General features: G+C 30.6%; 1 protein-coding gene across 1 annotated transcript; it reads left to right on the top strand.

The window, feature by feature from the left end:
• Positions 1–17226: 17226 nt before the first annotated feature.
• On the top strand, positions 17227–20263 carry LOC103867284. Its single transcript, XM_009145338.3, has 3 exons — positions 17227–18159; positions 19389–19587; positions 19705–20263. The coding sequence occupies exons 1-3, from the start codon at positions 17488–17490 to the stop codon at positions 20154–20156; spliced, it is 1323 nt and encodes a 440-aa protein (XP_009143586.2). The 5' UTR covers positions 17227–17487; the 3' UTR covers positions 20157–20263.
• The last annotated feature ends 267 nt before the right edge of the window (positions 20264–20530 follow it).

Genomic DNA, 20530 nt, shown 5'->3' with positions numbered 1-20530 from the left:
ATAGTACAACCAAATCTGAACGAAATCGTAATATATAAATTTGAGAGGAACAAGGACAGAGAGAATAAGAAGCAAGAGGCAAAGGAGGAAGGCGAGAGTGTTCACATGTCCAAGTGAAGACAAATACGTTTTTCTGACACAATTTGTCCTGACACTAGTTTTTTATAATTTCATATTTTCTTACTGTAACACATATTGTAGTTTTTGATTGTTTTTAATGTTTTTTTAATTGTTGTATGAGAAAGAAACGTATATTATGCCAATATTACAAAACAGAAGGATTCAGATTTAGTCCACGTAGGTCCTACTTTTTCCTTTGGACCCAATCTTATTTTTGTTGTAGTAAAAGGCAAGTCACGCCGGCACGCGAGGGCCTCACGTGATTCCACGTGCTTTATTATTCACTCTTATGGTTCTCTAGTTCTTGCTTTTAATGTAGTTAAGTAAACTAGATTTTTTAACCGCGCTACGCGCGGATAAGATATTATATGTATTTATCAATTCTAAAAAAAATAATGTATAATATTGTATTACATTATTTAAAGAATATAAAATAAGATTATATAACATAAATATATTTTTTAAAATTTCTTTGTGAAAATCATTATGTTGTTTGATTCTTGTACTTGATTCACATATTTGCATAGTTATTTGTGATAGATAAATAACTATATTTTTATTATAAATAAATAATATATATATTTATTATATAATATAAAAAAAATAAAATTATTTACTTTTAAAACAAACTTGTCTCATGTTGGGGACTCGGTTATAGACATATCATATTCGAATGAGACATTTTTACAGTTATCAATTTTCTTAACAGTCAAGAGACAAATCTAAATATCAAAACAGTATCTCATACAATCTCTTTGTGGAATAACTGCTCTGAAGAAATTGAATTTAAGCATCAAAAAGGACTGGAAATAGACGTGCAGATGTGTTCAGTTTTACAAAATACTATTCATAGTTCATATATCATTTATGTCCATCCTATTTTTTTGTCCATCATTTCTTAAACATCTTGAAATAACTGATGCTAATTAATAATAAACTTTTGGCTCGCAAAAAAAAAATTTGTCTAATTATCGCTTAATTTTTCTAACTGATATATATGTATTTCTCAATTCTAAAAAAATAATGTATAATATTGTATTACATTATTTAAAGAATATAAAATAAGACTACCTAACATAAATATATTTTTTAAATTTTCTTTGTGGAAATCATTATGTTGTTTGATTGTTGTACTTGATTCACATATTTGCATAGATATTTGTGATAGATGAATAACTATATTTTTATTATCAGTAAATAATATATATTTATTATATAATATAAGAAAAATGAAATTATTTACTTTTTAAACAAAGTTGTCTCATGTTGGAGATTCGGTTATAGGCATATAATATTCGAAGGAGACATTTTTACAGTTATCAATCTTCTTAACAGTCAAGAAACAAATCTGAATATCAAAACAATATCTCATACGATATCTTTGTGGAATAACTGCTCTGAATAAATTAAATTTAGGCATCAAAAAGGACTGGAAATGATGTGCAGATGTGTTATCTAAGTCAACTTTACAAAGTACTACTATTCATAGTTCATATATCATTTAAGTCCATCATTTTTTAAACATCTTGAAATAATTGATGCTAATTAAAAATAAACTTTTGGCTAGCAAAAAAAAATCAAATTTGTCTAATTATCGCTTAAATATTTTATTAATATTGTCTAAGAAGCTTTCAATAGATATCATAGTTTAATTTTTATTATTTTTTTTGTTAATTTTAGAGTTTTTTATATTTAATATTTTTTCCATATTAAGCTTATATTTCTTTCACATAATATATATATGTCATACAAATTACCATCAAATCAGTTTTACTTATTTATTATTTTGTTTTTAATGAAAATACACTTTTTAAATAATTTAATTTAAAATAAAATTATATATTAATTTGTTGTATTCTAACAATTTTATTGATTTAATTAATTTGCTTTGGTGGATAACTTAAAAAGTTATCATATGAATCGGGGAAAGCAAGCTTATGTTGTTATATTATATTTATTTGTGTATATGGAATCTATATATAATGCTAGTGTAATAAAGAAAGAACATTATTTTTTTGTAACTTTAAAAAGATACTTGTTTACAATTTGAAATTTTTCAAAATTGAATAAAATGGTAATTAAATAAATCTAATTGTTTTTTTATCTTGTTTAGTTGGATTCTCATGAAAAGAAATCGATAGGTTAAACAAATGTTTCAAAATTTGTTGTGTTATTGTTTTGTCTATAAATTACAAAATTTAATGAATTAGTATATTTAATTATTGCACCCTTAAATAATATTTTATTAAGACATTAGAGAACTATGTTTTGAGCTGTTTTGTCAAAATTGTACACAAATCTATGTTTTTTCATATTTGTCACGAAAATTTATATGTTAAACTTACTTTTACAATATTCTTAACTTTGTCACGAAAACAAAAATCTATGATTTTTCATATTTGTCAATGTTCTCACACTTTCAAAGAATATATTAGCTTAGTCACTTACTTATTTTTTTTTTACAAAACAAAGTATCGGAGTCATGAAAGTTGAATCCATATTATTGTAAATGTACATAAGAGTTTGTGATTACATATTTAGTGATTCTTGTATATGTGTCCAAGAAAGTTTCAAGGGCTTAGTGGTATCTATCATATATTAATGTCATATTAACCCGGGTTCGATCATTTCCTCTTTATTGTCTTTTCATTTTTTTACAAAAAATAAATGAGATGACATGGCAATTTCAGACTCTCTGATTGGACGATTTTTTGTGTCTATGTGGACACTCTAAAAGGAGCTTATATCTCCCTTTTAGTATAGTATAGATAATTTATTTTTTTTTAAGCTACATTGCACGGAAATTTCATTGAACGTCTAATTTTCCTTTCGGAACTGAAATTAGAATCGAAACTTTGTAAAAGCTTATAGAATTTCATTTCCAAAATGTTTTTAAAATATTTTCCTTAAAAACACGTTGAAAGCTTACGATTCCGTTTTTGAATCACGTTTCTATTTTTTTTTAAACAATATCTTTATATCAATAAAATATAAAATTATAGCTTTTAATTTATATAAAATCCAAATTTTAGTAATATTAAATAGAAAGAATAAAAATATTAAAATATTAAAATTAATACTATAAAGTATCTTCATACATTGAGATTTTTATTAAAGATAAATCATATATTCAAATATGTTATATCAATTAATTATAAATATTAAAAAAAATTAATATAATCATTTATTTTAAATTTAATTTATATGTATTTTCATTGTTTTAATATAAAATCATTTCAAAATTATTATAAATAAATAAATACTTTATTTTAAATATAAATCATCTAATTTTTTAGTTCTAAATTTTAATAAATTATCTTTCAACACATATCCGCTTTTTAGTTTTATTAAAAATTTCGTTTATGCGCTTTCATACGCTTTTGCTTTCACGTATCAATTTCCGTTTTCACGTAACATAGCTTTTAAGTCTAAAAATTACCAAATATTATCTTTTATTTTGCTAATTTTTGGTTCTTTCTCACGTGTGTTTCAAAAGATGATATTAGCGGAAGACGAATCTAGACGCCTACGAAACATATTTTCCCGGTCCACTTATGCTTTGATACCATATACGTTCACGTGATTGCAAATATTTATTTAGGCGTACCATTGACGCTTACTAAAACTCTATACTGTATATAAGCACATGCTAGATATGTAAATCTAACTATCTACATGATTTATTAACTACACAAAAAAGGCTACTACCAAACTCGGGAGCAACATGTGTATTTAAATATCATGAAAGAGAGAAAATAATTTAAAAAGAACGAAAAGGAAAAACGGGAAAGAATAGATCTTCTGGTGAGAAAACACACACACATGACACAACACATTAACACAAGGTATCTAAGGGCATGACCGCACGTGTCAACATGCAAAGATCAAAGACATGCGATCTTTTAATAGTTTCATATTTTCTGTTTAAAAAGAAAAACTCAAAAGAATCCAATGCAAAAGACTACTTTGCCTTCATGTGGTGCCATTCTCTGTTTTAAAAATCATTATACTACTAAACAAGTTGTTTTCAATAAGATCAACCGTCTAGTATGTCTGCTCGAGGGTTATAAACTGAAATTAGCATGTGTATTTATTCCGAAAGAACATTAATTTTCTTTTGTTTTACTAAAGGCGTTAACATATTGTTGTAAGACCACGAACATACGATTAAAAATATAAACTAAAATTAGTTAAAATTGATAATACCAAACGACTAAAATTAATAGTTGAGATTTATATTAGTTAAATAAATATTTTTTAATGTGTGGCTAGGACTGTCCAATATGGTAAAACCGAACCGTACCGAACCGTACCGAACCGAACCAAATCGAAATAGACAATATGGTTTGGTTTTGGTATATACCATATAAACCGAATGGATATAATTTTATAAAAACCGTAGAATTTGGATATGGTTTGGTATATAACCGATTAAACCGAATAAACCGAACAAAACCGATTAAAAGTAGAAACATGTAAATATGTATCTATTTTATAACAATACATGAAAATCTATTTATTACATAAGTTAAATTTGTGTTAATAACTATTACCATAATTTTATAATAATAAAGAACCTTAATTTGTAAAACACTTGAACTATAATTAAATAACAATACATCGCAATCCAAACATCTTATTTTCTAAGTTTTTATTTTATCGTTTTGCTTTATTTTTGTCTTCACTAAATTAATATGAAAATTTTAAATTTGATGGACAATAATTAATGGAAAATTTTCACAACTTTTTTCTTATCTGTAAACAAACAGAGTTCCGTGTTCAATTAAAAAAGCATGATATTAATGAACACTAAATATGGAAGAGTGAAAAAACTTTTGTTTCATGTTTCTGTTTGGTTTCATATTTTTATTTTCAAAATTTCGAGCTTTCATTTTAGTTATAGATTTGATTATTTTATTTGATGGTAGAAGCATTTTTGTTTTTTTGTTCATTTATTTGAATATAATATATTTTTAATAAATGACTGTGTTGACAATATGACTCTAAAATTCATATAATATGATCTCAAACTAAATAATTATGTTTTTGGTATAAAACCAAATAAACCGAAAACCGACGGTATATAAACCGAACCGAACCGAAGTAAATATGGATTTAGAATGGTAGTTATATTTTACTAACCGAAATACCGAAAACTGAAAAAACCGAACCTAAACCGAACCGATATCCGGATTGAACACCCCTATGTGTGGCGGTTCTATATAATTTTAAACTGTAAAATACAACTAGGCGAAACTGTTTTGTAATACCTACCTGAAGAAAACATTTATTTTGGATTGTAAACTTTTATGAGTAGTGTTGGTTGAAAGTGGAAATTACATTGCATATGAGATCCGAGGTTAGTGATAAAAGCTTATTTGGGGTTTCAGAGTATATATTGACATATTGTTAATCAATACGTATACGGAGCCTTTTCGTTTACATAATGAGTTCTACAATATTTTTTGGTTTTTGCATAATGAGTCGCCGGGAACTCATCATATTATCAGCTATGGCTACAAGATTTTGATATTCAGTCATCAAAATTTTCCGACTTTGTCAGATACTATATACATTGTCAAACATTTGATGGGCTTTTATTCATCCGGTATAAGAGTTTTCTATCTGACACTAACGCAACAAGTTTCTTACTACTATAGCCCAACCCAATCTATTGGTCCATTTATATTTGTCATAAGTCAAAGTAATAGTTTTCTCTTTGGACCCAAATAAAACAAGTCTATTTACAATTTCGCAACTCTCAACCACAAAATAAAATTATATAAACCATGAAAACTTCGAAAGAAGATCATTTAATAAATATATGGAGTGCAACACATTCATCAAGGCCTACGAACTAAGATTCGTCTGTAGAAGATCTGTATGGCAGAGGAATAATATATGAAAATAGTTATAGAAAACGAATTTACAGTAAAAAAAAGGGTTTTTAGTAATTAAACCCCTCAACTAAAGATGAATCGTAAAAAAAACCCTCAACTAAAAATCTTGTAAAATAAACCCTCAACTTTAGTTCCGTTAACATATGTTACCCTCCGTCTAAAAAACCGTGACGGAGGGTGACATATGTTAATGGTTTATAAGTTGAAGGTTTATTTCACTGGATTTTTAGTTGAGGGTTTTTTTTACGATTCATCTTTAGTTGAGGGGTTTTATCACTAAAAGTCATTAAATGTTATTAAATTATTTATTATCATTTATACATTGTTTTAAGATTTATAAGCCTTTAAAACTAATTTATAAATTTTAATACATTAATATATTATAAAATTAATGTATACATCTTAAATTAATAATTTTCAACACTACTTACAATTTATTATAACTTTGAAATATTAAATTATTTGATATTTGGCAATAGTGAGATAAAAAATTTTGTGTGTTTATATCATCATTGTCAAATATGAAATAATTTATAGTTTCTAAGTTATATTAAGTCTTAAGTAGTGTCAAGATAATTCATCCATGAAGTCAATCTTTCTATTTAGAGTATGACGCATTTTTTCCTATTTTCATGATTTCTGTTATCCGGCTCATACTTCTTCCCCTCTCCAAAATAATGCATGATTATTTTTATTCTCATTGATTTCTGAATAACTACGTTATAATTTTATTTTCTTGATCAATAATATATTTGAAACATAAAGTAATACAATAAATCAAGAACAATATAGAAAAATAGGAAAGTATGAGCCTGATGACGAAAATCATGAAAATAAGAAAAAGTACGTCATACTCCAAATAGAAAGATTGACTTCATGGATAAATTATCCTCGATACTACTTAAGACTTAATATAACTTAGAAACTTTCAATTATTTGATATTTGACAATGACGATATAAACACACAATTTTTTTTATATCACTATTGCCAAATGTCAAATAATTTAATATTTTGAAGTTATAATAAGTTGTAAATCGTGTTGAAAAATTATTAGTTTAAGATGTCTAAATTAATTTTATAATAGATTAATGTATTAAAAATATAAATTAGTTTTAAAGGCTTACAAATTAATCTAAAAAAATGTATAAATGGATAATAAATAACTTAAAAACCCTTTAATGATTTTTAGTGATAAAACCCCTCAACTATTTTTGAATCGTAAAAAAAACTCTCAACTAAGTTTTTAACATTATAAACCCTCAACTTATAAACCGTTAACATATGTCACCCTCCGTCACGGTTTTTTAGACGGAGGGTAACATATGTTAACGGAACTAAAGTAGAGAGTTTATTTCACAGGATTTTTAGTTGAGGGTTTTTTTTACGATTCATCTTTAGTTGAGGGGTTTAATTACTAAAAACCCTAAAAAAAATTCAATTACCGTTAGGAAGAAGTTGGATTCTCGATCCATTTTATGACACTTTTAATGATTGCCTTATTACTTTTGTAGAAGTTCTTTTCGCGTGTTTGATTATCCATGGTCGCCTTTTGATTTCTTGAAATATTTCAGGTGTCTTTGATTAGGGTTCTTATTAAGGCCACGTACACTCAAATCGAAAGGCACTTATTATCCTTAGGATTCTGAACGAGTCTCATGAGCATTATGCTTCGCCTGTCTCTATATCAAGGACAATTTGGCTCTCTTCCATACTAACTTTCACATTGATTTTATTGACGTCACGTCGAGCATTTCCGCTATTATTTAAATTAAGAACAAAATATAAAGTCATATCATGAGATTGTAGGAACTTGAAGTAAAATCAGTGTCGGTTTTATGTATTTTCTTGGTAAGAACAAAAAGCTTACAAGTCTCTATACTTCTGTTCATATGATTTGTTCAAAAGCTTACAAGTCACGATAAAATGTAGACCAAAAGTTTAATTTTAAATATGGATATATCATATGTGGGAAGACTAGTCTTCGAGTTTGAAGCATTGATCGGAATCTATTAGTAAAATGCTATATCTGATTTTCGTAGTTGATGAAAGTAAGTCCTATTCTACCTCTCGTATGCTTTTATCTTAATAATAACATGTAGTTTTATTCCCCCATGTTGATGTTATTGTCAAGATAAAGATCTCAGTTAATCTTACATAGGGTGTAAAGAATACAAGTTTCCGTAACAAGTGATTTTACTCTAGTCGGTTGATGGAATTGTTTGTGTGCTTTCTGAAGACTGGAAAGTGGCAATATATACACATGTGATGTTTGTTTAGCAAAATCAATCATTATTTACCAGACTGAATTGATTTAACATGTAGCTCGGTGTTTAAAGTAGGATACTATGAAGATGAGTTTACATTTGGATTTTAATTATATGGTCTCCCTTACCAACTTTTTAACCATTTACCAGTTTGGAGTATCACTTAAAACTATGAAGATGAGTTTACACTTGGATTTTAATTATATGGTCTCCCTTACCAACCTTTTTTTTGGTTTAACCATTTACCAGTTTGGAGTATCACTTTAATAAACTTTAGTTTGCTGATAACTTGTTAATGTGTTTATGGTCTTCATCCTTCTTTGGGACCGAAACTCTGCTTATGGTTATTTTGATGTTCCGGCAAAAGAAGTAAAAGAAGCGTGAATCCAATATCATGAGACAATAATGCTAAGACAATGAAATAAGACAAGTGAATTATTCGTTGTAACGACCGTTTCTTCTGCTTCACTTGGTGGGCATGCATATTGAATTAAACATTTAGAATACTTTCTTTTTTTTTTGAAAAAAACATTTAGAATACTTCGTACTTTTGCTTTTTCTTTTTCATATTTTCTTTTTTGTCTTGTGGTATTCGCTATGTTATGTATATATTTTGGTGTAAATGTTATGTATATATATAAACAAGACAATAAAAATCTAAACAAGATCGGCATGCAATGCAGGTTTGTACTTTTGTTTGATTTAGGACATATAAGTGAGCGCAACAGTATATAAACTTTCATATTTGTCATGTTTTGTGATCACAAAATCCTTTCTTGTTTTTTTCTTAACAATTAATACAAATCATAAAAAACAAGTTTTTTTCTTTGAAAGACTCGAGGCATTTTACGTATAAAACCAAATACATAGATGTTCTATGCCCCAAAGTAGAAAACTGAAAAAGTTAGTTCATTTTTTTTACTGAAGTGGTACTAAACTCTTTTATTGTATATAGTTTAATGTCATCAAGTTTTAGGCTTTATGACTCGCAATCTTTGGTATAATTCGAAACTTTAAACAGCTTGGTTTTAAACTTTTAAATTTATGTTGCCACGTTAATAAAAATGGAAGAATAATTTTGTTTATATCGAACTGTTAATAGGCCACGTACACTCATGTCCAAAGGCGACTTAGCCCTAGGATTCTAAACGACTCTCATGATCTGATGTTTTGGCTGCCTCTAATTTATTTACAATTTGGCTGTTACGTTGATGGCTATTCTCTCTCCGATACAAACTTTTTCACTAAATAGTTTTCCTTTTTGCCATTTCGAACATTTTCAAACATAATATAAAGATACCAAGTTATCATGTGATATATAATAGGCGCTGGAAGAAACCTAATATCGAGTTTTGTATATTTTATTGGCAAGACAGAGAACTCACAAGTGATCTGCTCATCGCATTTTATTTGATGGTTATGAATTTTAATTTGACTTTATACTAAGATGTTTAACAAATTTCTATGATTTTTTAGTTACATGATATTTTAACTCTTGAAATTCTAGAGCCTTTTATGATTGATATAAATGTGTTTCTGTTTAATTGATTGGTAGATATGTATTTCTAAATTCTAAATACAAATATGATCGATCCTAAATCTACATCCAAAAACTATTGTATTAGAACTCCCCTTGTATTTTTTGTTAATACAATAGCATAGTTAGAAAATAATATCGAATGTCTTTTCTCTAATTACTAATGAGATTTTAATTATATATTACATTATTATTACTTATTCTATTTCACAAAGAGTGTCATTTGAGAGTTTTTCATGTATATTAAAAATAACTTAAAATTATATTTTACCCTCTATTCATACACTAAATATTTTCTTTTTCTAATTAATACACTAATACAAAAAAATTAATACACTAATACAATATGATTAAAACTGAACTTCTATTAAAATTATATATTGAAAATACAAAACAACACTTTTCGAAAGAAAAATAAAATTCTAAAACGACATTTTTTATGAAATGGATATAGTATTTTTAAATACTACATCGAGAATATAAAACTTTGGTTTTATTTTGGTATAACAAGATAAATAAAATAGTTTAACAGCATTTAATATGAATCACTGAATTGAGTGGAACATGGTATGCAATGAAGAAGAGAGCATGGAGATCAAGGATACATGCTAAAGGCATCTCCATCCCTACTCCATTTTTTCCTCTAAAGTGGAGTAAAAGTGAATATGGAGTAAGGAATGCTCCAACCCAATTCCATATCTCACTCCATAATGAAATTTACTCCATAAATGGAGTAATCTCTTTTTTGTTTGTTAATCACTCCATTATGGAGTGGAAAATAAAGTAGGGTTAGAGCAATTTTACTCTATTTTCATTTACTCCATTTTGAAAAAAAAAATGGAGTTTTACATTGGAGATGCTCTAATGTTCCCAATCTCTTGTTAAAACAAATGCTTATGAACGGTGGATAAGGTACAGTTAATTTGAATTGATTGATAGTGTTCACTCATTTAAAACTCATCAAAAATGTTGTCACAGTATTGATGGGTATTTATATACATTAAAAACTAGCGTTGTTGAAAATATTAAGTACCACAATCCATTATTTCGCTACATTTTCCAAGTGTTTTAAAGAGCATAAACTGTACTACTGTTTGGAGTTCTCTATTAGTGTATATATAAGTAATGCTTTGGGAATTCGTTTAAAGTTTTCGAAGCATTACAAGTATCAAGTATGTATCAAACAATTTGAACAATTGTTAAGAAAATGAATATAGTTTGTTTTATTATATTTCCTTTAAAATATAACAATAAGACAAATATACCAGAAGTACTTGCACAGTGGTTATCAACAGTTGCCAACAAAAGCTGGTTTCCAAATAATTTCAAAATAAAGTTAATTTATCGAATATGCCATATATTATAAAGTCAGTGTGCATTTATTTTTTCCACTTACACGTTTTGATAACGACCGTAATATTATTTTATTTTGTATATAAAAGGAATGGTACACTCGAATTGCGTTAATGTAAGCATATGGTAAAATCATAAAGTATCATGCCCGCAAAAAAACTGCACATTTGTAATGTTATTTTGTTTCCAACAATGTCACTTAAGTTCTTTCAGTAATATATTAATACCCAATAATTTTCGTGTGTACGTATTACGTAACGGTGATGATATTTCGAACACTATTATGAAATTCTCGGTGTATATTAATTTCTAAAAACACAACAAAACATTAATCGAGTCCATTTCTTTTCTTCTCAACATGCATTAAATAAACAGTTATTTATTGAATCAATGATACGTACTTGAGCATGTACGTATAAGAAGATTGTCTACGTGTCTATTCCTGGAGAAAAACTATAGCAAAGAAAACTCAATCTCCGACTGTTTCACGTAATAAGTTTTAACTTGTGGTATTATTTAGACCTAATATATATTATTCTACATAGTGTTAAGTTTTTTTATAACATGCATAGTTTTTAAGTTCATGCATAAAATAAAATGTACCAGATATATCTAGTGCTGGTAAACAAACTTCCAAACTTCCAAATTATTAGTCAGTTGAGTTTTGACCCGCTAAATTATAGAAAAAATGTAAATGTTTTTGACGTTTTTTTTCTTTCAGGAACTCGTTAATTGTCTATGATCCCTGTATTCATAAATGAATAATATCTCGAAGATGCGAGAAATAATTCGTTTTAGTATCCAAAGACACTAACATAGTTATACTTAAGGGTGTCAATTAGTCTATATCCATGTTCAAATAGTTTGTCCAAACAAACAATTTTTCTTCTGGATACTATTAACTAAAGATTAAATATTATTGTGTTGGACTATTTACAACTCGTGTAGCAGATAATCTTTTATACTTTTTTGAATGCAATAATTTTTTTACCTTTTTTTTGATAAGTATGTGAATTTTCATAAATGAAGTGTTGTTGTACATGTACAAAATTTAAAAACGGTTAAGCCGTTTGCTGCAAAAAAAACAACAACAAAGAGGCTTACATGTTGAGATTAGAATCATCAACACACAACTAAGAAAATCGAAACCACAAGCGCATCAGATTTCTGAATTTCTGTTGCCCTCTCCTTGCAGAGATTGCGTTGCGGATGAGTTTATCTATTCCTTTGAATAAGATAGGAGGGGTGGTGGACGTTGTGTTATTAAGTCGCGCGTTGCGTTCGATCCACAATCTGTTGATCGTGCAATGGACAAGGCATCGAAGCATTAAAGGGCAAGTAGAGTCCTTCATATCGAGCCATTCAATAAGAGAAGTCCAGGTGTGAAAGAGGAAGCTATAACCCATCCGCCTAGTTACCGGCATCCAAACCTGTTCGCTGTAGGGACATCTCAGAAATAAATGGTCTTTGTTTTCATCACGTTGATTGCAGAGGAGACATGATGTGTTGATAAGAGGGTGACCATTCTGCAATGCACAAGCGAGTTGGAAGTCTGTCAAGATGAGCCACTCACATGTGGAAGGCAAAGCTTAGTATGGGACCTGCAAACCAAATAACAGACGACAAATTTGCAGGGTGTGACCGATTACGAATTGCTTTCCAGGTATGAATGGCTGAGAAAGACGTTAACGAGAATCCATCAACCTCCCATCTGTAGCAGTCTTGTTGGCTTGAGAGGCTTGGTAACTGGATAGAGCAAAGAACAATGTGCAACGTCTCAGCAGCAGCATAGCAAGCTGGTTGGAGCAGCCATCATGTTTCAGTGCAACAGTATCTCAATTTTGTATTTAGAGGAATGCATGTCTGTCTCGGTCCATCATAGCCAAAAAGCTTAATAACAGGTCCCAAACAATTACATCTATCAAACCAGAAGCTTGCTAAGAGATCATTGCCTACATCACATTTTAAGAACCTTTCAGCAAGAGATCTTAATTTTAAAATGGCCTTCCAGATCCATGATTCTTGCTTGGTTTCATCAAAGCTCCAAATGCTAGCGCCTTTCAGTATGTGTTTCTTTGTCCACTTTGCCCACAGAGATTCAGATTCACAGTGCAAAAGCAATATTAACTTCAGACAAAGAGACTTGTTTCATGTTGAGAAGTCACGCAACCCTAATCCACCTTTTGATTTTGGTAAACAGATTGTAGTCCATGAAACTTTCGCAGCAGCTCTGGATGTAATTTTACCATTCCAAAGAAATTTTGCACACAAAGATTCAATGGCCCAGATACAACCTTTGGGTAAGATAAACTTAAGAACCAAAATTTTACGGTACTGAAGATGACGGAAGAGAGTAATTGCATGTATCCAGCATAGAGGAGAGCCCGAGAGGACCACAAGGTGAACATGTTCTTGAGCTGATCTATAAGAGGTCTGTATTCCGAGACACAAAGCTTCCGGTGCATCAGATGGAGACCCAAGTACCTGACAGGAAGCGAGCCGAGTGAGAAGCCAAGACTTGCCAGGTCTGTAGCTTCTACATGGCTCATCCCATGCAGTGAAGAGTTTGGTTTTAGATTTGTTCATCACCAAACCTGACCAGGAGGATAATCTGTTCAGCGTCGCTGTTATCAGTTGTAGTGAACCTTGCTCTCCGTAAAAAAATACCATAACATCATCCGCAAAGGCAAGGTGAATTATAGCGGGATCAGATGCTTTATGATGGTATTTAATGCTGCCTGTTATAAACTCAGTGTTAAGCATTTGTCCAAGAACCTCCATGGCTAGGACAAAGGAATATAGCGAAAGAGGGTCATTGACGAAGGCCCATAGACCCTCTGAAGTATCCTTCAAATTCCACGTTTACGGAAACTGAAAACTTTGTCGTTGTTATACATTGCTCAATAAGGCTGACAAAATTTTCCGAGAACCTAAAAAGAGTCTAATGTCTTTTTCAGATCAGTTTTGAGGATGACTCGCGTAAAGATACTTTTCCTATTATAACCTTGGACAAGCTCCGAGACGAAAAGAACATTTTCTACGAGGAGACGGCCAGGGATCTTTTATACCTTTTCATGTTGTTTACTTTTAAAAGTCTATTTAGAGCATCTCCAACTCCACTCTATTTTTCACTCTAAAATAGAGTTTAGAGTAAAAAATGTTCCAATGGTACTCTATTTCTCACTCTATAATAGAGTGAAAATAGGTTTACTCCAAATATATAGTAATTTGTTTTTTTTTTGTTCATCACTTTATTTTCTACTCTAAAATAGAGTAGCATTGAAGCAAATTCAAACTCTATTATAGAGTTACTCTATTTTAGAGTAAAAAATAGAGTAAGCCATTGGAGATGGTCTTACTAAGCCACACAAAGTGATTTACGTTGGGTTTTGTTTGCAATTTTTGCTGCATAACATGAATAAATAATGTAGTGTATAGTAAACGTGCAGTGAACTTACGTATATACGGTTTTCAAATTTCAATTATTATATACAGATTTTTTTTTTGCAATATTTAAATAAGTACTTATATAAATAAAATCCGTCGGTATATTCATAAATTGACATTTCATGGTACGACTGAGGAAATATATTTAATTTATTGGGCGATACAAAGTTTTGTCATAATAATAAAATTAGTTAAAAGACAAAATCGACATACGGTGTCGTTTTACGCTCCACGCGTTCAGCAAAACCTTTTTGTCTGCTGCATGCTCAGGTGATAAAAGCGTAGTAGATTTGGCTTACTAACAAATAATTAAACAGAATAATCAGCTGTAACTTTAACTAATACCACAGCTTTGTATTTCTCGTTCGTTTTGTATATTTCAAGTTGATTAGGTTAGTATTTAAATCTCCTAGACATGGTGGCATCCGAGAACAAACAGTGTCCCTACAATGTGCTCTCCTTAATACAGTATATTAGTACCAATTGCAATTAATTGTTTTTATATACGTTGTGATAATTAGTGGACTTCGCTTTTTATGATAAAAATCATTCATATTGAGACAACAAAAATAATAAAATAATCTTACTTATTAATAAACACACAGATTTGACACTTATTAGAAATAGGTATGAGTGGATGAACAGTAAAACCAATTATAAAACATTTGACCCACAACTTCTCTTTAAATCAATTTTCAGTATTCAAGCGAAAACTAAACTGTAGTGCCACATGAAATTACAGGTCGAACCATAGTGAAATTATCACCTGTACACTAAATAAATATAGAAACCTAAAGTCCACAGATGCTGAGAATTTAATTAAAGGGAGTCCCAGCTGTAAAGCCTACAACTTTTCCATCTCATTTATGGTGCGAACCTTTATTTGTCCTGCCCAATGCATTTTTTATAGTAAGAAGTACTAATATTTTTTTCATTGTATAATTTCAATTTTCAAGATACAATAATTCGATGTGTATATGATATGCATTTTATTTTGTGTATATGTATTGGCAAATTTTCACGTGTGGACAATATATGAGTACGTAGGACAAATTAGTCGTTGGATTAGTAGTTACCAACAGTCGCCTTAATTAATAAATTACTATTCTACTTTTGTTTTGTGTTAGTTAGGGTGAAGATAATATAAACATTGATCTTAATCATAGATATATTACGACAAAGATACGAACCTGTTCATTACTCGAAAATTATATGAAGACGAAATAGAATATGCCCTATTTTTTTGTCATCAATATCCGATCTATATTCTATAAATTATGTAATAGTTTTGTTTTTGCTAAAAAAATTATTATTTAATAGTTTTGATAAAATTGATTTGTCTTGGTCTATAATATATGTATATGATTTATTTTCTTGATTTCAGCATCGTCAGATACTACTTTCCGGATGAGTATAAGTTAATTTTCCGACCACTAATATATGAGATTTCTTGAAATAAATATAAATAATCAACGATAGATTTCGTGCCATGCCCGGTATCGTGAAATGTGGAACATGGGGTGTCTTTCTTTTTGAACTATCTATCACTAAATCAGATATATTCAGATTAGGAATTACGTCAAGTGCCAATGAGATTGTTATCACTAAAACCGTATCTTATTGATTTCAAATCAAGTTAACGTCAGTCCATGTATATAAATAAACACAGTTTATTTTAATAATACAAATGTTGAACACTCAACTTGTAAAAATTTGTTTCAAGCTAAAGTTGGATAGTTCAATAGCATATAAAATGTTAGTGTACTATCAACATCTAGTTCGTATTTAGTGTTTTTTCTAGTGCATCTCCAACGTCACTCTATATTTTATAACAAAACAGAGTAAAAAATGAAGAAATGAACAAAAAAATAAAAATATTATTTTATATATATAATAATATTTTTTTTGTTTATTACTATTTTTCTTTTCTATTTTAGAATAAAATATAAAGTGAGGTTGAAAATGCCTTAGGATATGTCGCATATATTTCAAAATTTAGTCATAAATCTCGTATAGAGAAATAGACTTTTTGTAGTGAAGAAAAATTATTCATTTCAGTTTCAGTCTTCATTTCAAATCATCTGAAAATTAGCATGCGAGAAGTGTTTGTGTGTGTTTAAAGATAAAATTATCCATTACAGATTGTGATTTTCTTTCTTGGAATTGTATAGTATTTACTAGAACAAATACACAGTCAGCTAAGTGTTACTTCTAAAAGAGCAATAAACTTACAAATACACGATATAGACTGACTCGCATATCGATACCAAGAACTTCAAGTTTCAAGCAAGACACATGGAAAAAATAAGTGCAAACCAGCATCCCAGTTTTCATCTTCCTACAACAGGTGGACCGACCGTACATGAATCATGACCATAATCTGATCCTTACATGATGAGAAATTGATTGTGCTTACATTACTCGAGTGCATTTTACAATCCAGGTGACTGAAATTGCTTACTGCATGCTCTGTCAAATTTCTCTGGCTGATAAAAAAAAATTTGATTAATAGACTATTTGAATTTTCACACGTAAACTCAACTTTATTCAGGAGCCTTTCAAGGCCCACCTCTGAAAATAATATGTCAACTATATTTTCTTCAAACCAACAAAATTACCTTTGCACAAAGACACATGTATATTACATTTCAATATGAAGAAAGAAAGAATATAAAGAGACCAAAACTTTATTTTTATTTTTATTTTTCAAGATGCTAGGAAATAGCCAAATCCAAGCATTGACTCTTTATCCAATGTCTTACCCTTTGTCTATAACTGTTCCTCATCTTTCACTCTCCTCACCAAACCTCTCTCTCTTCTTATAAGAAAGAGCACACAAACTTTAGAGTAGTAGTTTTGTCTCCATGGCTGCTGAGAAGAAGAAACACTTACATGAGCTTCTTGAAGATGACCAAGAACCTTTTCATCTCAACCATTACATCTCTGACCTTAGGTCTCAGATGGGTTGCTCCACTTTGCGTGTCAAGAAACGAAAGTCTGAAAACGCCACCGTTCTACCTCCTGGCTTCTTCTCATGCGAGCGTTCTTGTTTCTTCGCTACTTATACTAACTCTCCCGACCCTAGAAAGTCACCTCTCTTTGAACTCCGTTCTCCGGCGAACAAGAAGAGTCGTGACGGTCGAGTTTTCCTTCAGATACCGACAAGAACCGCCGCAATTCTGATGGAAGCGGCGGCCAGGATTCAGAAGCAGCAGGTCGAGAAGGCTGATAAGACAAACAACAGAGCTCGGAACAGAGGAAACGCGTTTGGTATGTTCGGGTCTGTTTTGAAGCGGTTAACTAACCGTAAAGCCAAACCGTGTCTGCATAGCGCTGATGGAAACGCGGTTTTGTCTGAACGCGGGTCGGAGCCAACGAGTAGTAGCAGCCGGCGAGAGCGTTTGGTGGAGGTTGATGATAAGTGCTTTTGTGAGAGCCCTTTTCATTTCGTCCTCCATACAACTCCTTCTACTTCCGGTAACCGGACTCCCCACTTCACGTCGACGGCTACTTCTCCGGCGAGACGCAGTACAGAGGTTTGTTCTCAGTAATTATCTTTAATTATTTTTTATTGGTGCAAATGTTTAAAATAATTATCTATTTAAATATAATTATCTGTTAATAATATTTAATTATTATCCAGCAAATGCTTAGAAGTTAGAATTAATAAAATAATTATGAAAATAGTCTTAAGTTTTATATCAGATTAGTAAAATACTCCTAAACCAAACAATAAATCTAAACTATACAAAGCTAGATTATTAATCTAAAATCATAAACCACAACATTTCAAATTTAATGCATTTTCCACACAAAATTGCTTATTTCCTTATTTTAGAAATATTAGTAAAAAGTGTTCCAAAAACAAAATATATTTAGCAATTTCATTTTTGAACTTTTATATATTTTCAGTAATGACTAAATAAATCCACTGCCAAATAATTCATACTAGCCATAAATTATCATACAGTAAAAAAGATAGTAAAAACATTCTATGGAAAAACATCTGATTAGAGCAGTGACACATGACCGGCTGAAAATTGCCTGTCTGATATTGACTGAGGCTCCGAATGGTAACAGCGGATTGAGCGGTGCGGGACAAGCGGTTTGACTGCGGTGCGGTTCTGACAGTTATAAAAACGTATAGATATATGGTATATGCAAAGATTTTTGTTACTGTTAAGTGCGGTGCGGTGCGGGACGGATGTTACCATTCGGAGCCTGAATTATGTAAGTTCTTCAGGAGTACGGTTAAATATGTTTTTAGTATAGAATGACGGAAATGCCCCTACCCTAGACTGAGCATATGTCGTAGTGCCTCGGTTTGATGAGGGTGTTAATGTCATTTACATTTCCCCACTATGCCGATTATTGCATCTCACTAGATATTCAATTTCAAAGATTTCAAACCAAGACATTTTCTACCTTTTAATTCAGTAGGTCAAAGTCTTAAATTTAATGTAAACCAAATCTTGTGTTAGACTTAGAAAATGTCGGTATCAAGGTTTTGTCAAAAAAGTGAAATCTTTTTAGGGAAAGAAAAATTATATGTAAAATTTACCCTACATGTGAGTGTACTCTAAAAAAAATCCACAGGAAAAAGTTATATAAGTGATAGAAGAATAATGAATGTAAATAGATAGCTTAAAAACCCACCTTCATGGATATAAATTTGAATAGCTAAAATTAGTTGTGGATCCAAGGCTAAAAATAGTAAAAGACAAAAAATGGTGAAACCAAAAGTGTATTAAATGAGGTGTAACAGGACGAAGGTAGCGATGAGACAGAGAGCTTAGAGAAAGTGAGAGGACAAGGAGAAGAAGATAAAGAAGAGGAAGACAAGGAACAATGTAGCCCTGTTTCTGTACTTGACCCTCTTGAGGAAGAGGAGGACGACGAGGACCACCACCAACGTGAGCCTGACCATATAAATCTCCCCCCGTGCAGCTTTGAAGTTGTACAACGTGAGTAACCAATCTCCCCCATCACATGTCATGGCCCCAAAGGACTTGGAAACATAACTTAAGATTGGTCCCAAAAATGTTTTAAAAGGTTTTAAACTTGTGTGTTGGACTAAACAGGGGCGAAAAGGCGGCTACTCAAGAAGCTTCGTAGATTCGAGAAGTTAGCAGGGCTGGATCCGGTAGACCTCGAAGGGAAGATGTCAGAAGAAGATGAAGAAGAGGATGAGGAGAGCGAGGAAGACGATAACGTAAGGGTTTATGATTCGGATGAAGAATATGAGGATGTAGATGATGATGCAATGGCAAGAGAGACTGGAAGCGCTGAAGAGGAGAGGAGGAAGAAGAATGATGAGAGGCAGAAAAAGTGGAGAATGATGAATGCATGGAGAGTAGGAATGGGTGCGGAGGAAGATGTGGACGTGGTGGTGCAGAAAGATATGAGAGGAGAGGCCGGAGAATGGACAAAACACGGTGGAGAAGTGGAGGAGGCCGTGTCTGATCTTGAGCTCTCTATATTCTTCTTCTTGATTGATGAACTTTCTCATGAACTTGTATCTTCTCCTCCATGAACAACTAATGAATTTTATTAGAGTAGCCAGGTTTCTAAATATCTTTGACTTGATAAGCCAAACTAACCTCATTAACGTTAATAATCGAATTACATAATTTCTTATTGCTTAGAAAATTTCACAAACGTTAATATTCAATCGGATAACCCTCGGACCGTCCTATTTAGGGCCATATGCATGTTCTTTTTATCTGATGTTCTAATGTTGTAATTCATGTCTTGTAAATACATAAAGGGTTGGACTGACTTGAAATCCATGTGTCACTGAACAATAATTTGTAATCTATTTCTCTATTAATATTGTCAACATGTTAGTATATGGGTTCAACGGATGATCCTGTTTGTTTTGCGTACATGAGTTGTTGGAAAAACACT

The sequence above is a fragment of the Brassica rapa genome, chromosome A05 (assembly GCF_000309985.2).
Source record: "Brassica rapa cultivar Chiifu-401-42 chromosome A05, CAAS_Brap_v3.01, whole genome shotgun sequence".
NCBI lineage: Eukaryota > Viridiplantae > Streptophyta > Magnoliopsida > Brassicales > Brassicaceae > Brassica > Brassica rapa.
Note: the sequence above shows the minus strand (reverse complement) of the source record. Positions and strands in the feature narration are given on the sequence as shown.

Bases quoted from the DNA above. Each gene is read 5' to 3' on its own strand.
- LOC103867284 (XM_009145338.3), top strand. From the start codon at position 17,488: ATGGCTGCTGAGAAGAAGAAACACTTACATGAGCTTCTTGAAGATGAC. The intron at 18,160-19,388 runs GTTTGTTCTCAG...GAGGTGTAACAG, and splicing joins CGGCGAGACGCAGTACAGAG to GACGAAGGTAGCGATGAGAC. The intron at 19,588-19,704 runs GTGAGTAACCAA...TGGACTAAACAG, and splicing joins CAGCTTTGAAGTTGTACAAC to GGGCGAAAAGGCGGCTACTC.